General features: G+C 38.6%; 1 protein-coding gene across 7 annotated transcripts; it reads left to right on the top strand.

Annotated features, from left to right (window-relative positions):
- The first annotated feature begins 20 nt into the window (after positions 1-20).
- pum2 (pumilio RNA-binding family member 2) lies at positions 21-23,574 on the top strand. 7 transcript variants are annotated; one of them, XM_032585198.1, is made up of 23 exons: positions 21-133; positions 3,271-3,634; positions 4,332-4,400; positions 4,877-4,982; positions 5,445-5,632; positions 5,742-5,914; positions 7,159-7,453; positions 7,537-7,660; positions 7,773-7,880; positions 7,999-8,144; positions 9,512-9,632; positions 9,798-9,938; positions 10,038-10,328; positions 10,455-10,682; positions 12,647-12,914; positions 13,012-13,141; positions 13,247-13,381; positions 13,512-13,649; positions 14,832-14,957; positions 15,203-15,274; positions 16,111-16,232; positions 20,261-20,453; positions 21,043-23,574. In XM_032585198.1, the coding sequence occupies exons 2-23, from the start codon at positions 3,284-3,286 to the stop codon at positions 21,175-21,177; spliced, it is 3,660 nt and encodes a 1,219-aa protein (XP_032441089.1). In that variant the 5' UTR covers positions 21-133; positions 3,271-3,283; the 3' UTR covers positions 21,178-23,574. The 7 variants fall into 7 exon arrangements, with proteins under 7 accessions (XP_032441089.1, XP_032441088.1, XP_032441086.1 ...); XM_032585197.1 differs by lacking the exon at positions 21-133 and adding an exon at positions 151-224; XM_032585195.1 differs by lacking the exon at positions 21-133 and adding an exon at positions 878-1,150.
- Positions 23,575-24,260: the final 686 nt, after the last annotated feature.

Here is a 24,260-nt window from a genome sequence, read left to right as displayed (position 1 = left end):
CAGGAGACTTATTAGACTGTTTGTGCCAGAAAATGTCCTCTCCAAACTCCACAGCGTTTACAGAAACAACGGCCTTGTCTTTATAAAGCGGGGCTGGTTTCCTAAATATAACAATCCAATCGGAAATAAGGAGGTGAGATCATAGTTTGTAGAGGAAAATGTGATTGGACCTCATTGGTTTCTATTGAGGAGAGGAGGGACAGAATCCACAAGGACCCACCCAGGTGACCGAGCTATATTGTTGTCGTTTATTTATCAGTTAAGTTAGTCACAGTTTTGAAAAAATTAAGACAAAATTCATCATATAAATTTTTTATCAAGACTAAAAATATGTTTTTCTCAAAGCAATATTTTAAAGATTTTCAATTGGACATGCTGCATATTTATGGGATGCTGCTATTCACATTATAACTTAGATCCATGATAAATTGCTATCAAGGGCAAACGTGACAATTAATACCCAAAAAAGGCGCTAAACATAGAATTATATGTTCGATTAGTACTATTTAAATAGAACAAAAAATCGAGACAATAAATAAACAAAAGCATTTACATATTTGTTTACCTATACCTTTGTATAATTTATCAAATTCAGAATTAAAAATTGTGTTGTCATTTGATGTTAGTTCCTATTTAATCACATTTTTATTTTAACTTTTCTCAAGAGTGCCATGATATGGATGAGGTGATTAGTTTGCAAATGCTTTATGATCATCGATATGATTTACGGTGTTTGATGAGGAAGTCAGTTTTTTTTTTTTTTTAAATAACAAACAAGAACAAATTAAATATTAAATTAACTTAATCAAATGCTAAAAAAAAAACCCTGTATAATTTCAGCTCAAAATAAATGTATGTTTTAGTTGATTATTTTGACACTTGACTGTTTAATTTAATATGTAAAATGTTTCAACAAATTAGCTATCGGATTGTAGCACTTTGGCCCCCGATTGTGTTGGGGAAAGCACACTTTGATGTTGGACGTAGATCTACGTAGTTCACGCTATTTACAGGGAGGGGGCACCAGCGTAGGCAAACTCTTAGCTCTGAACAAGCCTTGCTAAAAATCACCGTTCTCTCCACGGCAACAAAACAATATAGAGTAGGGTTGAGGGCTACAAGCACAGAGGCTCCATCGACACGACAAGGCGTGAGTATTTTTTTACCATATTTAAGTATAATTCAAGCAGAAATCTCGTAAATGAAGATAATCGATGGCGGTTCTAAGCCGCGGTGTGGGTATTTCTCTTTTGTTTAGCGGTTAAGGCCCCTCTGTTTGAGACTTGAAGGGGGGCCATGTTGTTGAGTGTTTGGCTGATGTTTAAGCTCAGACAACAGCAAGTTGGCAATTAGCTCTCTTGATAGCTGTCGTTGATTTTAAATTGCTTGCTAATAACGCTAAATGTTACTGCACAATCACACCAACAACATTTGTTGTCGTCACTTGTGACAGTATCAACGTTAACAATTGACCATTATTGAATTCGCGATTTTAACATAAAAATTTAGCGGTACAAACCAATAATAAACACAAGCAGGCCCGCGGCATTTAGCATTGGTTCGTTAGCCGTTTATGTTGCTAATGCTAACCCCCATTACTAACACAATGTAACGTCAGTCGTGCTCTATTTCAGATATTAAACATTCCTCTATTACGTTATTATATACAATAGAGATCTTAACAGCTCGACATTTGGGCATTTTCAACGGAAATCCCCAATAAAACCGGTCAAAACTACTAAGCTGGCTTGGATATTAGCAACGGGCTTGCTACCTAGCTTAATATAAGCTTCTGGTTTTATTTATCATATCAATGATAACTAAATGGTGAGTGTAATTAGACTTTTTGTGCATTGAGGTTACATTTAGGTTAACATTTGCCATACATAATGTCTCCAACTGTTATAATATTTAACCACTACCGCAATGTAGTGGTAGCGCAGTGTTAGCTTAGCAATAGCTAAATGGAAGCTTGGATACACTATATAGTTTTTTCCTGCTTTTGTTTCTTGTGTTATTCATTCTCCATGTCTGCCACACCACACTCCCAAAATAAAACTAGTTTCCTGGTGTGCAGGAACCACAGTAAATGACATAAAAACTATGAACACCCATGGCTTAGAGTTAGCAGGTCAGGAATTAGTCTGAACCCAGCGAATACAATGAAATTACGCTCTATATTTAGCTTTGTTTAGAGTATATCATCCCCAACAAACCATGGGTTGTCTAAAGTGTTAATAAAGTGCTTACAAGTGATGATTGTAATGTTTCTAAAAAAAATACATCTTTAATTTGTGAATGAGCATCAATATAGTCGGTCTTGTTTGTGCAATGGCTTCTGGAATATTATACAGTGCTAATGTATGTAAAGTTGTTGCCACCTTGGAGTTTTTCCCCATTTCTAATTTTAAAGGGCTTGATATTTTTCATATTAATTTATCACTAGTTATTTCTTAATGTTACAACTTACAACTTTTAAAATATCTTGCTGTAACCCTTCTTTATCGATTGTTACCATTTTCTTCTTATCAATAAGGTTAAAATTTACTTGCAGCAGTACTTTGGCTGTACAACTTAAGTGAAGCTAATACAAATGAGCAAAACATCAGACCCACTTTGAGAACTTTGCAGTGTGATAACCTTATGTAAAAATGTTAGGATTTTTATGACAACTCATTAACAAAACTGAAAATTGCAAAGTAAAAGCTGAGGTTTTTTCTGCTTCTGAAATGTGGAATATATTGATTACTTGTTATAGCATTTATTTATTTTCATAAAAGCATTTAAGTAAAGAATAAACATTGTTTTGTAGCAAAATCTGGTCTGCTCCGTTAGCCAGACTGCAGCCAGCTGTTTAACTGACTGCTTATAAATGGCTTTAAAAACAGTTTTACCTTCATAAGAGAGATTGGTGGCACTCTTTTGATTTCCATACCATGCCTCTTCTCTCTTTTTTTTTTTTTTTGTAAGTGAGGGAGAAACAAAGTTGCTGCTGACTTATTTATGCTCCATAAAGTTCCTCCGACGATCTAAAAATAGTCACAAAATTAGTTACATTGGGAACTTGTTTTTTTTTTTCTTTTTTTTTCTAACCAACATCTCAAAAATCTTGGTACATGATGACAGCAGTAAATTTCCAATGTATTTTTCTTGTAGAATGTACAGTTAAACACATCAAGGCAAGAAATTGTTCCCATTTTCTTGCCTTGATGAACATAGGGTCACGAGATTCACGAGGGTCTGATGTTTTACATGTTGCGTTTTTCTTAGGCTTTCCCGTGGAATGAGCATTCCATGCAGCATCCTAGGCATGAATGACGTGGGTTGGCAGGAGACGAGAGGTGGGATGCTGCATGCAAATGGTGCTCCTGAATCAGGGGGTGTTCGGGTTCATGGCGGCGGGCCCCTGACTGCGGTCGGGGGTGGTGGACAGGCTCCTGGGGGGCCACATTTACAGGGTATGGATAGAAGTTCTAACCTTACCCCAGGTACGCCGCAGCCTCCGCTCAGTGGAAGATCTCAGGACGACGCCACAGTTGGATACTTCTTTCAGCGACAACCAGGAGAGCAACTTGTGGGTTGCACTCCTAACAAGCACCGTTGGCCAACTGGAGATGCTAATCATGTTGATCAGGTAAATCGTAACAAGTAATGTACTGATCTACTCTTTATTACGTGGACATTTCTTTTTTAACTTCTAATCTGTGTTTTTAATTCTGAATACAATATTTTTATATTAAATACTTTTAAGTTTAGTTAAAAAAAACAATATGAGTAAAAATAAATAAAATTGATGTTGTGGAACTGTAGATCTTGTAAAGGAGATTTTGTCTTAAAAGCAAAAGGACACAAAGCTTTAGTTCAAGTGACTGGAATATACGATTTACAGTTTGAATGTCATTGTGGCACGGATTTCTACTCATGAGTTTTTCCCTGGTTCCTTTTTACAGGCTCAATGAACACATAATACTGAGTTAACTACTTATCAAACAAATCTGAACACACAGTTTGGACATTTTGCTAGGAACTAAGGTCCTTGAATAAACACATGTAAAATTGGTCCTCTGTGATTGATTCCTAAATGAAATAAGTTTATTAGAGTTCAACATAAATCACCCTTTTTATGACCAGAAAATATCTGGCATTTAGTTTATTTTAAAAAATATATATTTTACATGTACTTCAATGCAACATAAAGATCTATTTTCTTGTAATAGTTTCTTAAACTGGTATGAAAAAACAGATGGTAAAACTTGAAAATATATATTTTTATGATATTACAAGAAAATAAATGTTCTCTTACAAAACTGTTTTGTTTTTTTTTACTTTAGGTTCGAACCGTAGATGAAATGAATTATGACTTTCAAGCTCTTGCTCTGGAGTCAAGAGGAATGGGAGAGGTAAGGCATTTTAAATTAGATCTGTTATCCCTTCAGGATCATTAATTGATTTTATCCCCAAAGAGAGTCTAACTTCTGATCCTGTACAGCGATCAAGAATACTTCCATAATTTAATCAGCATCACCTGGAAAAGCAAATTGTTTTGGCCACTATTGAAAATTAAGTGTAAATTTCCCCATCCTCCTATTGTAAAAACAATTTCTGCATATTCAGCCCAGCTCTACAGGTCATTTTTTTCTTCTTCATCTTTGTGCTACAGCTGTTGCAGGGATTTGTGGTGTTGTTAAAACATTAATTGTTGGTACACAAATTAATACAGAGGGTACTCTATAATTGGATTAAAAGTTGTTCCAATGGAGGAAGCCATTAACCTTTTTGGGAGATCTGCATATATATTCACACACATTGCAGATTCCTTCTCGCTTTAGTTATTTATCAACAGTGGGAAAAATGTTTTATTCCATCTTTCTTTAAGCTTTTGCCAACAAAAAAGATCTGGGATTCTGATGAGCTAGCCAAGGATGGGCGGAAAGGGATGCTTCTTGGTGAAGAATGGAGGGAGAATGCATGGGGATCGTCTCGTAAGTGGCTTTTATATCCTTAACGATGCAAAAGTTATTCCAGCAGCAGCTAATTAATGTCTTTCTTATTGTAGAAGTAGTTGTAACGATTAATGTATCTTTTTTCTTAAAAGCATAAACAGATCTTTGTTTTGCACAACCAGAAATATTTCCAAACAGCCATATTTGTTTGTGCTGTAGGTAAAAGTATCGGAGCCTCTCAGACATCTCACTGGCATTGTGTAGCAACAGTGGGAGGAGGGACAAAATCTAAGCTGTTAAAACAAGACAACAACTCTGAAGAGCTAAAGTGGATTCATAAGGAGTGATTTATAGTTATTCATTTATCATAAATGTGATACTGAAGGTTTAACATGAGTTTATTCTTTCCGGTTACCTGAAAGCAGATCAAAAAATTGCTTTGCTTAGTTCTAGAAAATCAAATTTTCTCTACCGTTCTCATTTTTGGACCTTTTTTTCCAGATCATTCAGTGTCCCAGCCAATCATGGTACAGCGGCGGCCTGGCCAGGGTTTCCATGGGAACGGTGATACAAATTCTGTGCTTTCGCCTCGCTCAGAAGGTGGAGGTCTGGGTGTGAGCATGGTGGAGTATGTCCTGAGCTCCTCCCCTGGTGACAAAATGGAAGGTCGCTACAGAAACGGCGGCTACGTAAGTTGCCACTTGTGTTTTTTATATTTTAAACTGCCAACCCACATCATAAAATATTATTTTATTTTGTCTGTAAAATTATTCTAAACTGAATCTTGCTAAATCACAGGGTGGAGGAGATACTGATCAAGATGGAAGAGAGAAAATTGACGTACAAGAGAAAGTGTCACCTTTTGAGGAAGACCAAAGCCCTGAGATGAAGGTGGGAGAGGATAACGATCCAGCTAAATCCAACGGAAGAGGTCTGCTAAACGGCATGGATAGAGACTGCAAAGACTTCAAGTAGGTCTTCTTGCCTTAAAAGCATCCTACAGCAGTTTGTAGTAGTTGTTTTCCTTTTGAAAAATTTCAAAGCAATTAAATTAGGAATTCATCAATCTGATTTCTGTAGCTCATGTCTGATTCACAAAGTTTTGTTTTGCCAGCACAGATTTCAGCTCAATTTTTAAAACTATCATACAAGACATTAGAACGTGAGTAGCATATTTTTATCTTAGCCTCCCCGTCTTGAGCAGTCAATTATTTATATTGGAAGCAAAGGTGTTACGCTTGTAAAAGAAGTCTGTAAAATTAGGTTTTATTATTATTTAAAAAAGTGAGGTTAAACTAATTAGTTGAGAACCTTTGCTTAGTTAAAACTGTTTTCTTTTTACATCTGTGTGACCTCAGTGAGGCTAAAATATCTAGCTCTCAGTCTTCTTCATTCAGTAGAGCCACATTTAGGTGTGGCTCTACTTCAACACACCTGAGTCAAATAATGAGGTCATTAGCAGGACTCTGGAGAACTTGACTGCACTTAGGAGGCGATTCAGCTATTGGATTCAAGTGTGTTGGACCAGGGAGACATCTAAGAGTTGCAGGACATCGGCCCTCGAGGACCAGGATTGCCCACCCCTGGCCTAGTCATAAACAATTGAAATCAGAACCTAGCTATTGCCAGAATACAACAATCCTAGAAACCAAAGTTCCATAACTTAAGTTGTTCCAAACTGTATGATTACTTTTGATTCTGTATGATCTACTAATGGTGCACCAATTGATATCAAAATAACCTTGATGTTCTGGTGATAAGTACTTTTATCTATTGTCTTTAACACTATTTAACTTTTTCTTCTGTTTGGGCCAAATGTTGTTACAATTGGGGTTAGAACAACATCAGGATGTCTTAGTTGTCACTGCTTTGACACAGAACACGGAGCATAAAATCTAGATAAGTTACTCTAGAACATAGACCCATTTAGTTATATTCAAACCTGTTTGAGTTATCTGATTGTCTCTATTGTTTGGTGTGGGCTGTGTCTCTCCACCCTGTTTCTCATGTCTCTTCTAAAACAAACAATTCACACCCAGATAACCGACCAGACAACTTTCTTAAAGGAAAAGTATCAAAGTAATTGTAGGCTTGTGTGGGTAAAAAAAAACACCCTAGTTTAAAACAGTTTTTTTGGTGAAATTACTGAACAAATTCTGTTTTCTCCATAAAAACAGCTTTAATATCATGGCAACTTTATGTTTTGCTTTCACAGTCCAACCCCCGGGAGCCGTCAATCTTCCCCTACTGAGGCCGTCGAGAGAATGGGTCCCACTCAGACGGGTTTGGAAATGATGGGGCAGCACCATCCGCATGTCCTCCAACAACAAAACCCAGCCCAGAACAAGATCCCTACTGAGGACTTCCAGAGCCAGGAGGCCCAGAACATGGGCGGCATGGAGCATGGGGCAGGCGTCGAGTCTTTACAGTTTGATTACGCTGGGAACCAGATCCAGGTCGACTCGTCAGGAACTCCAGTGGGATTGTTCGACTACAGTTCTCAGCAGCAGGTATGTCTCAGAGCAGATTTTTAAGATGTGTCCAGCTGTGTGCTCAGCAGATAACAATCTGTACATGTCTGGGTTGTTTTCAGTTGTTCCAGAGATCAAATCCCCTGACAGTTCAACAGCTTACTGCAGCTCAGCAACAACAATATGCCCTGGCTGCAGCTCAACAGCAGCATCTCGGTACGATGGGCTGCTCAGCTCAGTGTCTACGTAATTATGCACACTTCAGCTACTTTGTGCTCTAATTTGTCTCAGTTGCATAGTGTTCTAAATGAGGTTTTATGTGGAAACATCAGCAACATCACTCTTCCTTACCTCCCAGCTGGACTCGCTCCTGCATTTGTGCCAAATCCTTACATCATTAATGCTGCGCCGCCTGGAGCCGACCCATACACTGCCGCCGGCCTTGCTGCAGCAGCCACTTTAGCAGGTGATCAATCAGGCCACATTCATCCCATATTAGCTTCAGCTTGTTTTAAAATTTCTCAGATATTTTCCATGAATGGAACTTTAGTGCAAACTTTTAAATTTTTATTTTTGCCTGTCAGGTCCCACAGTTGTCCCACCACAGTACTATGGTGTTCCTTGGGGTGTGTATCCAGCCAATCTTTTCCAGCAACAGGCAGCATCAACTGCCAATCACTCGGCTAATCAGCAAGCATCCAACCAGGGACCAGGACCAGGCCAGCCACAGGTAAGAAAAGAGTTCTACTTTCTGTTTTAAACATTTTTGACTCAAGGCACAGTTTTTCTACTCAGAATTTGGATAGTACGATGATTGTAGCTTTTCATATGTAGTGTTTTATTGTTTTGACCAAAAGGAACAGACAGATTTTGTTAAGTTTCAGGAAGATTTTTTTTTTTTTACCCCAATGAGTAATTATACACTATAGAGATGCATTCACTGTCTAAACCATAAATGTCTTGTTTTTATAAAAAGAAAACACTTATCTGAAGTGCAGAAAATTTGAAATCTTTTATGGTATTTTTTCACATTGACTTTTGGCTTTCCTAATCAGTGCTTCTTGATACAAACTGTACTGCTGCAAAGTATTATCATTGGAATATTGACACAAATTCAAGATTTAAACTTTTAATTATAACATTCTGAAGACTAATACGTGATTATTGTTGTATCCGTTGCATGCAACCTTCACATGACAAACCATACGTACAGACTTGTATATATAGTCTGTAGGTATATAAATATACATATACGCATATATATGTATATTTATTCTAGGTTCTAGACTAAACTGTTCTATGAAAACAAACAAAAACAAAATAACCATAACAGGTTGTTAAATACTTGAGGCCTGGGCAGAGGTTGACCTAAAAAAATATATACACCCAGAGCCTCATCGGTTAGTGAGGTTAAAAGCATAGTCATGCAAGAATGGCCTAGTCAAAGTATAATCACTGTTTATGGAAGGACTGTATTTTGCTGCTTAGCTGAACAAAGCCGGCAGAGAGATGTCCTTAAAAGACTTGCAGGTCTGAGTAAAAGGTGTTTCGACAAAAGATTTACTCCTGGGGTTCAAATAATAATAATAATTTTAAAAAACTTGGTAAAACATCATCAAACAATTTTTATACCTTCTTTCACATAATTATGTGAAAAAATTAACAACTGTTTCCTAGACCTGTCAGAGCTGTCTGAAAATTCCGGGTCAAGCACACAGACATCATTAATGCATCATTAATGTATTCATGTTTCAGATTAACACATTTTGAAATAACAAATGCTTTCATGTTTGTTTTTTATGGGTATGACTTACCTCAATGTGAGTATCAATTGTTATTTTGTGTACTTTTTCTTTCTGTAACTACCAACCTGTTAGGGGAGCACAGATGAAAATTAGCCCTTGTGGCTAAACATGTTGATTAATATGCACTGTCCCTTACGAAATGATTTCAATTCAATTTTTCAGCCACTTATGTGATTAAAACGGTTTAATTTAGTGTAAAAGGACAGAAAAGTGAAGATTTGCCTTTCAATGAGTACATGACTGAGTTAGTGGGAGAAAAAATCATTTTAAATTTTTCTCTTATCTCCTTCAGGTGATGCGCACAGGAACCAACCAGCGACCTCTTACACCGGGACAAGGTCAACAAAGTCAGCAGGAGTCGTTAGCTGCAGCTGCTGCTGCAAACCCGGCCCTAGCTTACGCAGGAATGCCTGGTTAGTACAGGGCTTTGTGCAGGCAGGCACAGTCTGGCCACCTTTAATAACCGTTTGTTCTCTCTTTGGGATTCTAAAAGAACAGCGCGGTTGAGACGTTAAATTTTATTCATGCCAACATTAATCTTTTATTTTTGTTAACATTTGCTTTTATTTTCTGCCCAGGCTACCAGGTGTTGGCCCCTGCCGCCTATTACGACCAAACTGGAGCCTTGGTAATGGGTCCTGGAGCTCGGACTGGTCTGGGTGGCCCCGTTCGTCTCGTACAAACCCCCCTCCTCATTAACCCAGCAGCAGCACAGGCTGGTAAGAGTGTATCCTCCTCTGCTATAGATGTTGGTGGGCAGAGTTTTGGTGGTTCAGTTTCATTAAATAAATCCAACTAACACCACTGTTTATCGTCAGCAGCTGTATCTGCATCCGGCTCCGGTAACAACATGTCTGGACCCCCAGCCAACGGTCTGTACCGCTCCATCCCTCAGCCGCAGCCGCAGCAGCAGCAAGCCCCCCCACCCAGCAGCGGCCTGACCTCCAGCTCGTTCTACGGTTCTGGATCGGTCCCAAACACCTCCCAGAGCAGCTCTCTTTTCTCTCATACCTCTGGTGCGCCACCCAGTTCCTCCCTGGGCTTCAGCAGCACAGGCGGCTCGCTCGGTGTGGGTCTGGGCTCTGCTCTTGGAGGTTTTGGCTCTTCAGGTCAGTGGATGAACAAAAATCACCATCTTAATGATTTATCTGCAATTTATCAATGGCATTGCTTTTAGTTTTGTTTTAGGTCAAGGTTTCTAACTTTACCCTGTGTGTTTATTTTTTTCTTTCCAGTGTCCAGTTCAACCAGTAGCAGTGTGTCTCGCAGGGACTCTCTGTTGGCGAGTTCTGACTTGTACAAGCGCGGTGGCAGCAGTTTAACCCCTATTGGTCAACCATTTTACAACAGCCTGGGTTACTCCTCTTCACCCAGTCCGATTGGCTTAACACCAGGTCACTCCCCACTCACTCCTCCACCCTCCCTGCCCTCTTCTCATGGGTCATCCTCCAGCCTTCACCTAGGTAAGCATACAGATGCTCTGCAGATTTTTATGTCTCAGATTTTTCTGAAGCTGAAACAATTAAACATGGTTAATTAATTAAAATAATTTTGAACTAATTTAGTAATTGATTAATCATTAGCTGGACTATATTGGCTCAAAAAGGACCATTTGCTAAAGAAACAACAGACTCGGAACATTAATTGACTCAAAACTGTACGAAGCATACATACATTTTGCATTTCAGATTAAAAAACCCCCAAAACATTTTAATTATATTCTACCCAAAAAAACAACTCCTATTAAGTACCTTTTCATGGATCATTTTATTAATGTTAACATCCCCATAGTGTGAGGCTAATCTCTTCATTTTCTGTATAAAGTCTAGCAGGAAGGGCTGAGGTTTTTACATGTTAATAAAAGTAGTATGTTACTTTTACACGTTTAGTATATTAAAAGTAGTGTGTGTGTAGGCCTATCACGATAACAAATTTTGCTGAGCGATTAATTGTCTCAAAAACTGTTGCGATAAACGATAATATTGCTTGAAGACCTTTTTACATTGATTTAATGGAAATGACATAATAATGCATGTGATTTCCTGCCAAAGGTAGATGCACTTTATTTTCAAAAGAACACTAAACACTGGAACTGATGAACAAAATAAACAAAACAATCAAAAATAAAATGGATTCTCAGTCTCCATTAACAAAAAATGTACTTGAATTAAAAACTAAACAACATAAAGCCAAAGTGGAAATAAATACTGCATTCAACCAAAAGAGTACAGATTATGAAGTCTGTATACTATGTTGCCCTTCAGTAATCATTAGATTTAAATAGAGAAGATGGGCACATTCGACTATCTGATGCAATAGTTTACACTACACGATTTTTTGCCCCGATTTTCCCCTTATGACAATCTTAAGACGTTGGCTGTTCTAAGATTGTGCTTGCGATTTCGTAACCGATCATCCTGTAGTGTGTGGTGTGTTACGGTAGATGTTGACGCTCTAAATCAGGGGTTTTCCCCGACTGGGAGAGTTAACACAGCCTGTTGAATGTGACAGGTAGCCAATCAGAAAGCGAATTCCCAAACAGCTGATACGGTGCAACCAAAGTCCAGCGGACATTGGAGATGATACGTGGAAACAACATTAATGTTTATTCAACATTTCGTGCAAAGAATATAGAAATGACAAGGGAAGGAGTTGGAGCAAAATTGCTACCGCAGTTGATAAACCCGGTAACATTTCAGCTGTTCTTTGTTAACGTGACATAAATAGGTTCTAATGACTTTCATTCAGTCAGGACTGACACTAGCCACATGCATTGCAGGTAGCTTGTAGTAAAGCATTGATTAATGCCTGGTTTTAAAATTAGTTCACTGGACTTGCAGCCATTATTTTGTGCCCATTGTTGGACACCACACGGCAGGACCAAACCCCATCAACCCGTTATACCTAGGATTTCTGTCGGCTAATGTGCAGTCTCTCAGGTTTTATAAATGGCCGACAATCGACCGACAGCTCTCAGATCGTGTAGTGTGCGCTGGGCATTACACTAAGGAAATGAGGAAGGGAGAGGTGAGTGGAGAGCACCAGAGTTGACCCTTTTTTCATTCAGTGCCATCAACAGAAAGAGAAAAATGCTGGAAGAAACGATAAAGCTGATAATTAAAATGAGGTCGATAGTTTTAATTTATCGTGCGATTAATTGTTTTATTGTTTATTGCGACAGGCCTATGTGTCGTCGGAACAATCGATTGATTACAAAAATAATTAGTTGCAGCCCTAGATTTTTCTTTAATCAGTGTTGGGAAAACTAGGAAAGCTGTAAGGTTTCAGTTGAAGTCTTATGTCAGACCAAACATTAGTTTTTTTCCTTCTGTTTGCAGGGAAAGTCCAGCTACAGCATTCATGTACACAGAAGCAAAAATAGCAGTGCATAATTTAATAACTGGAGTGGTTTGTGTGTTTTCCTTAGGTGGCTTGACAAACGGCAGCGGGCGTTACATTTCTGCTGCTCCAGGAGCCGAGGCCAAATATCGCAGCGCTGGCGGCACGTCCAGCCTGTTCAACTCCAGCAGCCAGCTGTTCCCTCCCTCTCGACCCCGCTACAGCCGCTCTGATGTCATGCCTTCTGGACGCAGTCGCCTCCTTGAAGATTTCAGGAACAACCGTTTCCCGAACCTCCAGCTCCGTGACTTACCGGGACACATGGTGGAGTTCTCTCAAGACCAGCACGGATCCAGGTGACTGACTAAAACTTTAAGCCAGACTAGAATTTTTTTTGTTGAAAAGAGAACCATACAATGTGACCATTACTTCTGTTTATTGTGTTGCTACTAGGTTTATTCAGCAGAAGCTGGAGAGGGCCACGCCCGCCGAGAGGCAGATGGTGTTTGGAGAGATTCTTCAAGCAGCGTATCAACTAATGACTGATGTGTTTGGAAATTATGTCATCCAGAAATTTTTTGAGGTTTGGAAACATTATCTTAGGGTTTTTCTTTTTTTATCTCTTCTACAATGAAGTTTTATCTTTTTGCATAATATATCTATTGTATGGGTTTTTCATTCTTCACAGTTTGGAAGTGCAGACCAGAAGCTGGCTTTAGCAACACGCATTCGGGGGCATGTCCTCCCCCTGGCTCTGCAGATGTACGGCTGCAGAGTCATTCAGAAAGCCTTGGAGTCCATTTCCTCAGACCAGCAGGTAATTGTAAGTGAGCTTTTACTCTTCTAACAGTTTTTCTATTTAATTTGTATATCTTTTCACACACTTTAATTTCAATTTAACCACAATATTTCCTCCTCTTGGTTTGTGTTTTTGTTTATTTTTCTCCCCTCAGAGTGACATTGTTCGGGAGTTGGACGGCCACGTGTTAAAATGTGTGAAGGACCAGAATGGGAACCATGTGGTGCAGAAATGCATTGAATGCGTCCAGCCTCAGGCTCTGCAGTTCATCATTGATGCCTTCCAGGGACAGGTAGCATTATTGCTATTTTATTAGTATTATTACACAAGTTTATCAGCTTCAACAAAGTCTCTTCCCCCATTGGGTATGTTCAATGTGTTTAAAATCACTCTTAATGCCACTCTTAATATTTAATTTTATTTTAGAATTATGTTTAATTTAATTTGGCAAATAATCTCTGCCAGGAACTATCTGAAATGATCAAAATCCTGCATGTTCAGCTTTACTTTTGGTGGCCACTGATGAATGGAGAGTGAGAATATTTAGTCACTCAGATCCAATTAATAAAATCAGACTTGGTCATGACCTCGCTATTAATTAGTACTGAAACAATTAATCAGATTCATCATAATGAATAGATTTTTAAAATAATCGTCACTTAATTTAGTAATCGATTAATTAACTGAAGTATAGACACTGAAAAAGGCCAGTTGACAAAAAAAACAATGTATTATGAGCAGTAATTAAGCAAAAACTGCAAAAAATATATACATTTTGCATGAACAATATTAAAGAAAAGCCTTTGTTTGTAAATGTGTTCTATCCATAACTCCTCAGTGGGCTTAGTTTTATCTTCACCTGGTTCAAATCCTGTTTAAAAAAAGTCTTACTGAGCAAATTTTGATATCCATTTATTAATCCGTTAATTCAAAAACTAGTCAACAATTAGCCCAATATGTATTGATAACTTAGACAGAAAGGGCTGAGCTTTTCATGTGTGGATTTTCAAAGTATTATTATTATTTTTTTAACTGCATTCTTTGCTATAAATGAAGTGTACACTAAAGGAATTGTTATTGCATTTTTGACAAAATGTCTTACTTTAAAAAGTAATTGAATTGTTTATTTGTATATAATGTATTTCTAATATTATATAAAACAGACTTAATAGAAAAATCTGCAGAATGTGACAATTGTTTTTTTGTTTGTTTGTTTTTTTTAATCTGATTGTCAGAATAATCAAAATAGTTGCAGCCCTACTATTACTACTTTCAGTCAGATTACTTTAGTCTGAAAATTTAGTGTATTTACAGCTGCTGAATATATTTAGGTAAAGTGTTATGTAGCTAACTCGAAGTAGTTCAAAAAAGTATTTTGGCTTTATTTCACACTAATTTTAGCAATTTCAGTTATCATGCATACTCTTTGTTTTTGGTTCTAATGCTCTTTAAAAAAAATCCCCTTGTTTTGAAGGTTTTTGTTCTTTCCACGCATCCTTATGGGTGCCGAGTGATCCAAAGGATTTTGGAGCACTGCACTCAGGAGCAAACTCTGCCCATCCTGGAAGAGCTGCATCAGCACTCTGAACAGCTGGGCCAGGTGAGCAGACCCACTCCTTAGTTTCAGAATCACACCTGGAAGCTGTAACGTTTGTTTGCAAGGTGCAACGTCAGATGTGTCTTGTGGTCTCTGCATGTCTCCTCCATGTTTGAGCATTTCACTGTCATTGTGTTTTGATACGTGTAAAAGTCTAAAGATGAATGTAATTGAACTGTTAGCTGTCATGACATCTTGATGTGATTATTTAAACATCCACCCTGCCCCCCCTCACTTATTCCATCTAGAAATATCAAGGCGTTTCATTGGAGATGACACCCAAAACATATTATACAGTGTCCCGTGATGCACTGTTCAAGGTCAGAGCAATTTGCCTCTCTTGCGGATGTCCCCATTCTCCTCTCCCGTTTCCTCCTTTTTGTTTTTGCCATATATTCTCCAAAAATGTTAACATTTAGTTACGAAACTCTCAACTTTCACAAACCTCTTTTTAACCCACTGAACAGCATTTTTATTTTCTTTTGCTTCCTCCCTTCTTGCTCACATGTCTGTCTCCCCGCATTTTGCCCACAGCACATTCTGATCAATCTGTTTTCTTCTCTTTGTTTTATTTTGCTGAAATTACACTATTGGAGCTACCTGAAAACATCAAAACTCTAAATTTCCAAAAAGAAGCAATACAAATGTATTTAAGCAGATTGATCTAGAAATGAATGTGAAGGCAAAAAAAAATAAAAAATCAAGGTGAAGACTACAGTGGCTTCCCAGCAAATTACTGCTTTAATAAAACTGGTAATTGAGTCTTTGTTTATTGCTTGGTGAGGGTGAGTTTTTGTCTCCATCTTGCCACTAAAATCACACCCATAACTGTCTATCACCTATTTCTGAAGGGGCAAAGATGCTATTGGTTGCATTGTCTGGTCAGCAACCCTCGAAACCAGCAGCATCTATTTTGTCTGACCTTCCGCAGTGATGTAGTATTTGACATACTACAAATGGGGGTGTCACTCATTCGTCAGCCTGTAGAAATGCATGATTATTTCTCACCAGTTGAAACCAGTGGTGAAACTATTTTTTTTGCATGATTGTGAATTGAAATTAAAATCATGTTTCTATGATTTTTCTGTTTTCTTGTTTTGAGTAATTCTGTTTTAAACTGCTCTGTTTGTGCTTTCGTCTCCGCTGCCTCCTGCAGGATCAGTATGGTAACTACGTCATTCAGCATGTGTTGGAGCATGGCAGACCAGAGGACAAGAGCAAGATAGTGGCAGAGGTTCGAGGAAAGGTTTTGGTTCTGAGCCAACATAAATTTGCGAGGTAAGTGGGAACAAAGAAAAACCCAGAGTCAGTAGTTTAAGCCATTTCTGGTTAAATTTTCAGCAATATTTAATTGATTTCACTGTAAAACAAGAACAAAATACTATGAATGCTTGAAGTGGTTCTAGTTTATACTGTTGTAATTTTGCTTTTGCACGACTCAATTGTTATATCTGTGATTTACTTGGGTAGTAAATGTTGAATTTTTTTAAATTCCAATAAACCTCCCACAAACTTAGCATTTCATTTAGACCATTTGGCTTAATTTCTCATAGTGAAATATTTGTTAAAATTATATTCCCTTTTTTTTTTCATAGATAAACCTTATATTAGATTACATCTAGAGCTGGGCAAAATGGCTTAAAAATAAAATCTCAAAATTGTATTTTATGTTTTTCTGGTCCCTTTGTTTTCTTAAAAAGAAATGACAAATAGCATAAAATAAAAGGAAGTTGAAATAAACTTTCTTTTATTTCAATCATGCCTTCTGCCAGTTGACCTGAATTCACACTCTGAACTTTGGAAACACAAGCAGACCACTGGTGGGGAAAAAAAATCCCAATTTCTTAAAAATGAAATTTTCATAAACAAAAAAATTAATTGAATTGATAAAATAGATTTATAACACAGCCCTAAATACATCTGAGCACTTTACAGTGGACTTAATCACATCAAAAATAAACTAGGTCTCTGCAGAGTACTGATGAGGCCTTCTAGGGTGCATCAAGAACTCATCCTGCCTTTGAGTGAATAGTAAACTATTTTTAGTTTCTGAAAACCTGCTGTGGTTAGATTGTGGTGGATAATTATGGTGGTGGCAACATATCTGGGTCAGATGAGCCTACACTTGGCCAAGAGCGCTCATAATAATTTAATACAACATTCTTTGCAGTGTAAAAGGAATCTCCAAGCAGCTGAAATGAATAATCCACAATATTCATTCCGATAAATAAGGACTCTTGGGATAGGTGGAGTAGCAACCACAGCTCCAAATTGCATATAGCTCCGTCCACCAAAGGAAATCATGCTCTTTAGGCTGCAATCAAAATGCAGTCTAAAAAGCTGCAAATTAGTTGTGGAGTTGGATTTATCAGACTAGTAGTGGGGGGTGGGGGTTGGGGATGAAAGTGAGCCACTGCACTTTTAAGAGTCGCAGCTCAACTCGGCATGATTGATGAAAAACAGTTGTTGGATTTTATGCACATGGTTGCGTTTAAGTACTCTTGCTGGAAGCTCTGCACAGACTTCAGTTCTTGATTGCAATTATTTGTATGGAAACTCCATAATGAGAAAATGCACCACTACATGCAGATATGACGCATGTAGTGGTGGGACAGTCAGGAAGGCAGGGGGAAGAAGTGATTTAGCGAGGGCCAAATACGGAAGAACATCGGAGTTTCTTACAGCCAAACTTTCTTGGAGGTTCTGAAGTTGGTAGAGGTGAAGTTTGTTTAAATGTTGGAGCGCACTCAGTAGTCCTACAAAAAGCAGTAATCATTTGCTAAATATGTTTATCTAATTCAGACATGGGCAAACTACGGCCCGTTAGGCTTTTTAATCCGGCCCGCCGAACTTGTCCAAATTATCGTAAAAACCCATGGATGTGTAAAATCCTGTTTCATTTCCCTTTCCCCTGCAATACCCTCGTTTCCCCGATAGACGGCGCACTAGTCTAGACACACTTTCCAGCTGACATTTCCCCCCTTTGGTAAACATGAGCGGACCAAAGAAAAGAAAAGTGGACACTGAGTGCCGAGTGTTTAAAAAGGAGTGGACAACAAAATATTTTTTTACTGATGTCCGATCAACGGCTGTATGTCTGATATGCCAAGAAACGGTTGCAGTTTTCAAAGAGTACAATATCAGCCGTCACTTTGCCACAAAGCATGCTAACTACGCTAGCAAGCTGTCAACACAAGAACGGGCGGCTACTGCTCAGAGGTTGGCAGCTAATTTACAGACTCAGCAGAATTTTTTTCACCGACAAACTGCGATCCAGGAGTCAAGTACCAAGGCAAGTTTTTTGCTGGCATTCAAGTTAGCAAAGGCTAGCAAGCCTTTATCCGAAGGCGAGTTTTTGAAAGAATGCATAGTAGACACAGCAGATCTCTTGTGTCCGGAAAGCAAAGGCAAGTTTGAAAAAATCAGCTTGTCACGCAGGACAGTGACTCGGCGTGTGGAACTGATTGACGAAGATATAGTCAGCGAGTTAAACAAAAAAGCGGAGTCCTTTAATTTATATTCACTAGCACTGGATGAAAGCAACGACATGAAAGACACTGTTCAGCTCCTAATTTTTATCCGAGGGATGAATGACAGTTTTGAGATAACGGAGGAGCTTTTGAGCATGGAATCGCTGAAGGGGAAAACGCGAGGAGAGGACTTATATGAACAGGTGTCTGCTGTCATCGAGAGAATGAAGCTGCCTTGGAGTAAACTTGCCGGTGTCACCACGGATGGATCGCCAAATTTAACTGGAAAAAACGTCGGGTTGCTGAAGAGAATCCAAGATAAAGTGAAAGAAGAAAACCCTGACCAGGATGTTATTTTTCTTCACTGCATCATTCATCAAGAATCTCTGTGTAAGTCTGTATTGCAGCTTAATCATGTTGTGGATCCAGTTGTAAAACTTGTTAACTTCATACGAGCAAGGGGACTTAATCACCGTCAGTTCATTGCGTTCCTAGAGGAAACCGATGCGGATCACCAGGACTTACTTTACCACTCTCGTGTCCGCTGGTTAAGTTTGGGGAAAGTGTGCCAACGAGTGTGGGAGCTCAAAGAGGAGATTCGTTCGTTTTTGGAGCTAATGGGGAAATCCGACGAATTCCCTGAGCTGAGCGATGAGGACTGGCTTTGTGACTTTGCGTTTGCTGTGGACATATTGTCACACATGAATGAGCTGAACGTTAAGCTGCAGGGGAAAGATCAGTTTGTGCACGATATGTACACAAATGTAAGAGCCTTCAAATCCAAGCTGATTTTATTCTCCAGGCAAATGTCAAACAAATCTTTCGCTCATTTTCCCACACTGGCCATGCAGAAGGCCACCCGAAACGTGAAGAAATACTGCAAATCACTGGACGACATGCACAGAGAATTCTGCCGTCGGTTCACTGATTTTGAAAAAATTGAAAAGTCACTTCAGCTGGTGTCCTGTCCCCTGTCACAAGACCCCGAAACAGCACCGCATGAGCTGCAATTGGAGCTGATCGATCTTCAGTCTGACTCCATCTCAAAAGAGAAGTTCCGATCTCTTAAACTGAATGACTTTTACGCTTCACTTAACGAAGCCACATTTCCAAACCTCCGGAGGACGGCACAGAAGATGCTGGCATTGTTTGGCTCGACCTACGTGTGTGAGCAGACTTTCAGCGTCATGAACATCAACAAAGCCCGATACAGATCCCGGTTAACTGACCAACACCTCAGATCTATTCTGAGAATTGCCACAACGAAACTAACTCCAGACTTTGATGCACTGGCAAAAAAAGGAGAACAACAACACTGTTCCCACTGAAATGTGAGTTTTTCTACTGTGTTATGAAAAAAATAGCAACTTGCGCATTTACGCACAGCAGCGGTATACAGTAGCTTAATTAACATGCCGCACATCGCTCTCATTTTAAAGACCCCTTCCTTTCGTTGGGTAATAATATGTTCTGAATGTTGAAAGTGATTCCATTGATTTTTTTTCCCACTAAATGTTGATTTCTTTAAATTTTTTTTAATACATTTCAATCCCCAGGTTTAATAAATTACATTGCTTGTCCAAATGCTCCTGGCCCGGCCCCTCTGTCAAATTTTAGAACCCATTCTGGCCCGCAAGTCAAAAAGTTTGCCCACCCCTGATCTAATTGATAATCTGGAATAAGACACAAAGGTGAAACACTTTGTTGGATCTCTGTAAATTGTATTGACCACAAATCGGGGAAGAAAAACATCCAGACCAGATTTCACCTTAACACATAAACTGTGCCCTTGCTCAGGCGTTGATTTGTGTGTAACAGTACCTCATGTGTCCCCAGTAACGTCGTGGAGAAGTGTGTGATCCACTCCTCGCGTGCAGAGAGGGCCCTTCTGATAGATGAGGTGTGCTGCCAGAAAGACGGGCCCCACAGCGCCTTGTACACCATGATGAAGGACCAGTACGCCAACTACGTTGTCCAGAGAATGATTGACATGGCAGAACCTGCTCAGCGGAAAATCATCATGCACAAGGTAAGCACAGCGTGACATGACACATGAACATGACAACGTGATGTCGGAGTCATCCAAAGCAGCTAGAGCTGCCACAGCGGGGCAGCTGCTCATGACTCTGTTCCCCTCACCTTTTAAGCTACATTCTCAAAAGCTTAAGAAATCTTAACCATCTTTCACAATCATTTGATGTTCTGTGCCACTCCTTTTTTCCCCAACAAGTAAAGGCATAACATGACACCTTTTGAAGAAATAGTCAAATTGTGGATAAAGTATAATAAATCTGTTTACATCAGCCAAGTTCACAAAGCTAATCTGTGATTCATTTTTAGAGTGGAGAGAAGTTTGAAGATTTGTGTGAAATATATGTCTGAAAATGATTTAGGGAAGTATTAACTATGATTTATTTATTAAACTTTTTTTTCTAATTTATTATTCCATCTCAGTCTGTGGAAATAAAAATGAATAAGAAGAAAAAACGTTTTGATTTACAAAGCCTAAATGCTCTGATGTTTATCAGAAATGTCTTTTATTTTTCCCATTTCTGTCTTGTTTTGAAGTTGAATAATAATTTTTTTCTAATGCGTTTTCTTGTGTCGTCTTGTCTTAGATCCGGCCTCACATTGCCACTTTGCGCAAGTACACATACGGGAAGCACATTTTGGCTAAACTAGAAAAGTACTACATGAAGAGCGGCGGCTCTGAACTCGGCCCCATCGGCGGTCCCACAAACGGACTGATGTAATCGACACTCTGGGTCCCCTGAAGAAGTGGAGGAGTTTGAAGCCCAAACCCCCTGTCCTGTGAGACCTTGCTCCTTTAGCCATAGGCCTTTGATGCGATCGGTCATCCCTTTTCTTCTCTGGGTTGGGGGGCTATTTACCAAAAAAAAAAAACAAACAAACAAAAAGACAAGTCAATTTCACCTAAAAATGCTGTGACAACTGACCCCTGCCACTCTGCCACCCCTGAGAAAGTACCCAGGGGCCACATAGTCAGCAGGCTACCTTCTGATTTTTTTTTTTGTTTAGTTTTTTTTTCCTGGGTAAAGCACAAGCCCGTTGTTAATGATGTAATCGATGTATTTGACTAGTTTTCATATTGTACATTTAATTTTTTTTACCTTGTAAATTTTCTGTAGAAAAAAAAAAGAAATTATTACACATTTGCTGAAATTTACAATTCTTACAATTAACACCAGCAAGTGACTTTATAAAGCAAAACTGAGTGATTCTTTTGAAACACAATTCCTATTGTTTTTCTAGCCAGAATTAATATGTCAGCTGTCCTGATGGAGCTCTTGGTGATTGAATTTTATATTTGTATAATATCCCACGCACAGTACAAGTGTTTTTTCACATGCCAAAGCAGCTAAATGAGTTAGTTTTCAAACGGCACTAAAGATTATGGATTTTTTTGGGTGAGCAGTGTGTGCCACAGTCGCCCTGAGGTCCTCCAGACCTTTTTTCTTCAGCTCGCCGTTGGGGATTGGTGCTTTAGACTTGGGTTCATGTTCCACGTGTGGCTTTTTCTCGCCTCCAGACTTTGTCGGGGGAGCCGCGTGTTTACGCCAGCAGCTCCGAGTGGGCCTCGCTTCCCGGCATTACGGGCAGGTCCGAGCTGCAGCATTCATGGAGCCCCCGTTCTTTTGAGCCGTTCATGCATTTTGTCGTTCTGGGGTTAATGAAAGTGGAAAAAAAAAAAAAGCTACATATTGATTTAAAAAAAATAAAAAGAAGAAGTGGAGCATGAGGTTGATTTGTACAGCAGGTTTATTCTTAACTTGAGAGCTTTTACCTAGGGGATAGCAGGGTTGGGGGCAGGAAATGCGTTCGCATGCCTTGACGGGTTTTAATCCTTGGAATGATTATTTTGTTTTGTTGTTTCTCCCCCCTTTTTATCATGTTTTGTGTAACATCTGTCTCGTAGTTGGAGATGATTACTGCCCTAGAAAACAGTATATTTACGTACTGAATAATCATCTCTTGCGTAGAAGTAGTTGAGCGACGTATAGCATCTTTATGTACGAGTAAAATTGTTGCTTATTAGGTGGGATGGAGGCGGCTTGCAGTGAGGATGAAACTCCCACCGATTAGAAGGTCAGAGCAGAGTCCAAAAGACAGGAAGGGGATAAAAAAGTGATGTGGAGCTCATCCCATCTTTTTGTCTGAGGTGAAATAAACTAGAAGTAGTGAGATGATTTAAGGAAAGGGATGTTTAAAGAACTTTTTGTATCTTTTTTTTCCCCCCTTTTTAATATATAAATATATATAAATAGTTTTTTTTTTTTTCCATTTGGTTGGGTTTGCAAGTGCAGCGGTGGAGGCCGGCGAAGGCCATCAAAACTTATACAATTCACCTGTAATGCTCGTAGTGATGGCTTCTTTGCTTCTTATGAATTGTAGATTACATGTAGTATATGTGCAGTTAATAAGTGTAAGATTATTAGTTAAATCAAAAATATGTTTAGCTGTGGTGTTTTTTGACAGGCCTTGCTCTAAATTTGTAGTGATGCTTTTATTTCGTCTGTACAGTTGTACATTTGTAAACGTTGATGCTGTAAATGGGATGTCTTTTACACTTTTTGAGGGGAGGAAAAGAAAAAGAAGCAAAAATTGTGCATTTAGATATGTGTGTGTATATTCATCACTCCTTTCTCCTTGAATATAATGTATACAGTTTTATTTGATTAAGTGGTATTTTAAAGGAAAAAAAAATATGGCTTTGCAATCTGGCATGATTTTTTTTGTTGTTTTTTAAATCTGTTATGGAAAGGCCAGCCTCTATTTGTACTGAAGCTGTAACATCAACTGTTTGTCTCTAATTTGTGACAGTCTACTAAAATTGAGGTTGCATTTAATCCTCTCTGCTACCATGGAAACTTCACAAGATATGACGAGAATTATTTTTGTACAGATGAGTGCTGTGTTTTGGAACAGCCACAACCTTGTAAGCAAAAGCAATGTAAAATATTGTCAATTATATAAATATGAACATATGAGTTTTTGTCACACTGTCAGTCATGTACATTTTCAGGTGGCCTTATGTACATTTCCAGATGTTAGATGAAGAAAACAAACTCATTTTTTTTGGAAGCAGAATTGTGACTATGTATGATTAAATTGTTCTTCTAACATTTCAATCCATTTGTTGTGGTTTTTGAGTTGGGGAAGAGGGGTTCAAAGTGTGGCATGTGGGCCATTTGTGACCTTAATAATGTATGTCTCTGGACTACAATTAAAGACTGGTAAAAAATTTGATATGCCAGAAGAGGGAGCTGATCTTCTTTAATACTTCTCATAAAAGGCGCTGGCCGTTTAAAAACTTCATAGAAAATGTTAGTTGCAACACAATGTATTTCTTTCCTCAGTCTGTTTTTACGGCTATAATTTTAATTTTATAGCCAACAGGACAACAAATATCCAGTGACTTTTTATTCATTTCTATTCATTAAAGTTGTCTCAATGCAGCAAGCATTTCTTGACTTCCTTTTTAAAATATCCCATAATGGAAAATGTTTCCATCCTCTTTTTTTGGAAGTTTCTTTATTTTGAAGCCTAAACATAGGAATAAAATAGTTATATATAGGTGATAATTATCAAAAATATAAGTTGTAATCTTTCAAAAGACCATATTGCATTTGCAACTCCAAACATTTCATTTAGGTGAACTGCCTGCAGAAATGGATCTTTGAATGGTAAAGCTATCAGACCTCTGTCCTATGGCCATTTCTCAAAATTGGGAAGTCATGATTATGTAGCATTCAGGTAATGCAGATAATCTCATGTGGATCATCTTCCTCATATTTATAACAGAACCTTAATTTAA

The sequence above is a fragment of the Xiphophorus hellerii genome, chromosome 15 (assembly GCF_003331165.1).
Source record: "Xiphophorus hellerii strain 12219 chromosome 15, Xiphophorus_hellerii-4.1, whole genome shotgun sequence".
Taxonomy (NCBI): domain Eukaryota; kingdom Metazoa; phylum Chordata; class Actinopteri; order Cyprinodontiformes; family Poeciliidae; genus Xiphophorus; species Xiphophorus hellerii.
The sequence above is the reverse complement of the archived record's forward strand: the minus strand, read 5'-3'. Positions and strand labels throughout refer to the sequence as shown.

Coding starts and splice junctions, on each gene's coding strand:
- pum2 (XM_032585198.1), top strand. CDS start 3,284: ATGAGCATTCCATGCAGCATCCTAGGCATGAATGACGTGGGTTGGCAG. Junction 9,939..10,037: donor CCCAGCAGCAGCACAGGCTG/GTAAGAGTGTAT, acceptor GTTTATCGTCAG/CAGCTGTATCTGCATCCGGC. Junction 13,382..13,511: donor CCTCAGACCAGCAGGTAATT/GTAAGTGAGCTT, acceptor TTCTCCCCTCAG/AGTGACATTGTTCGGGAGTT.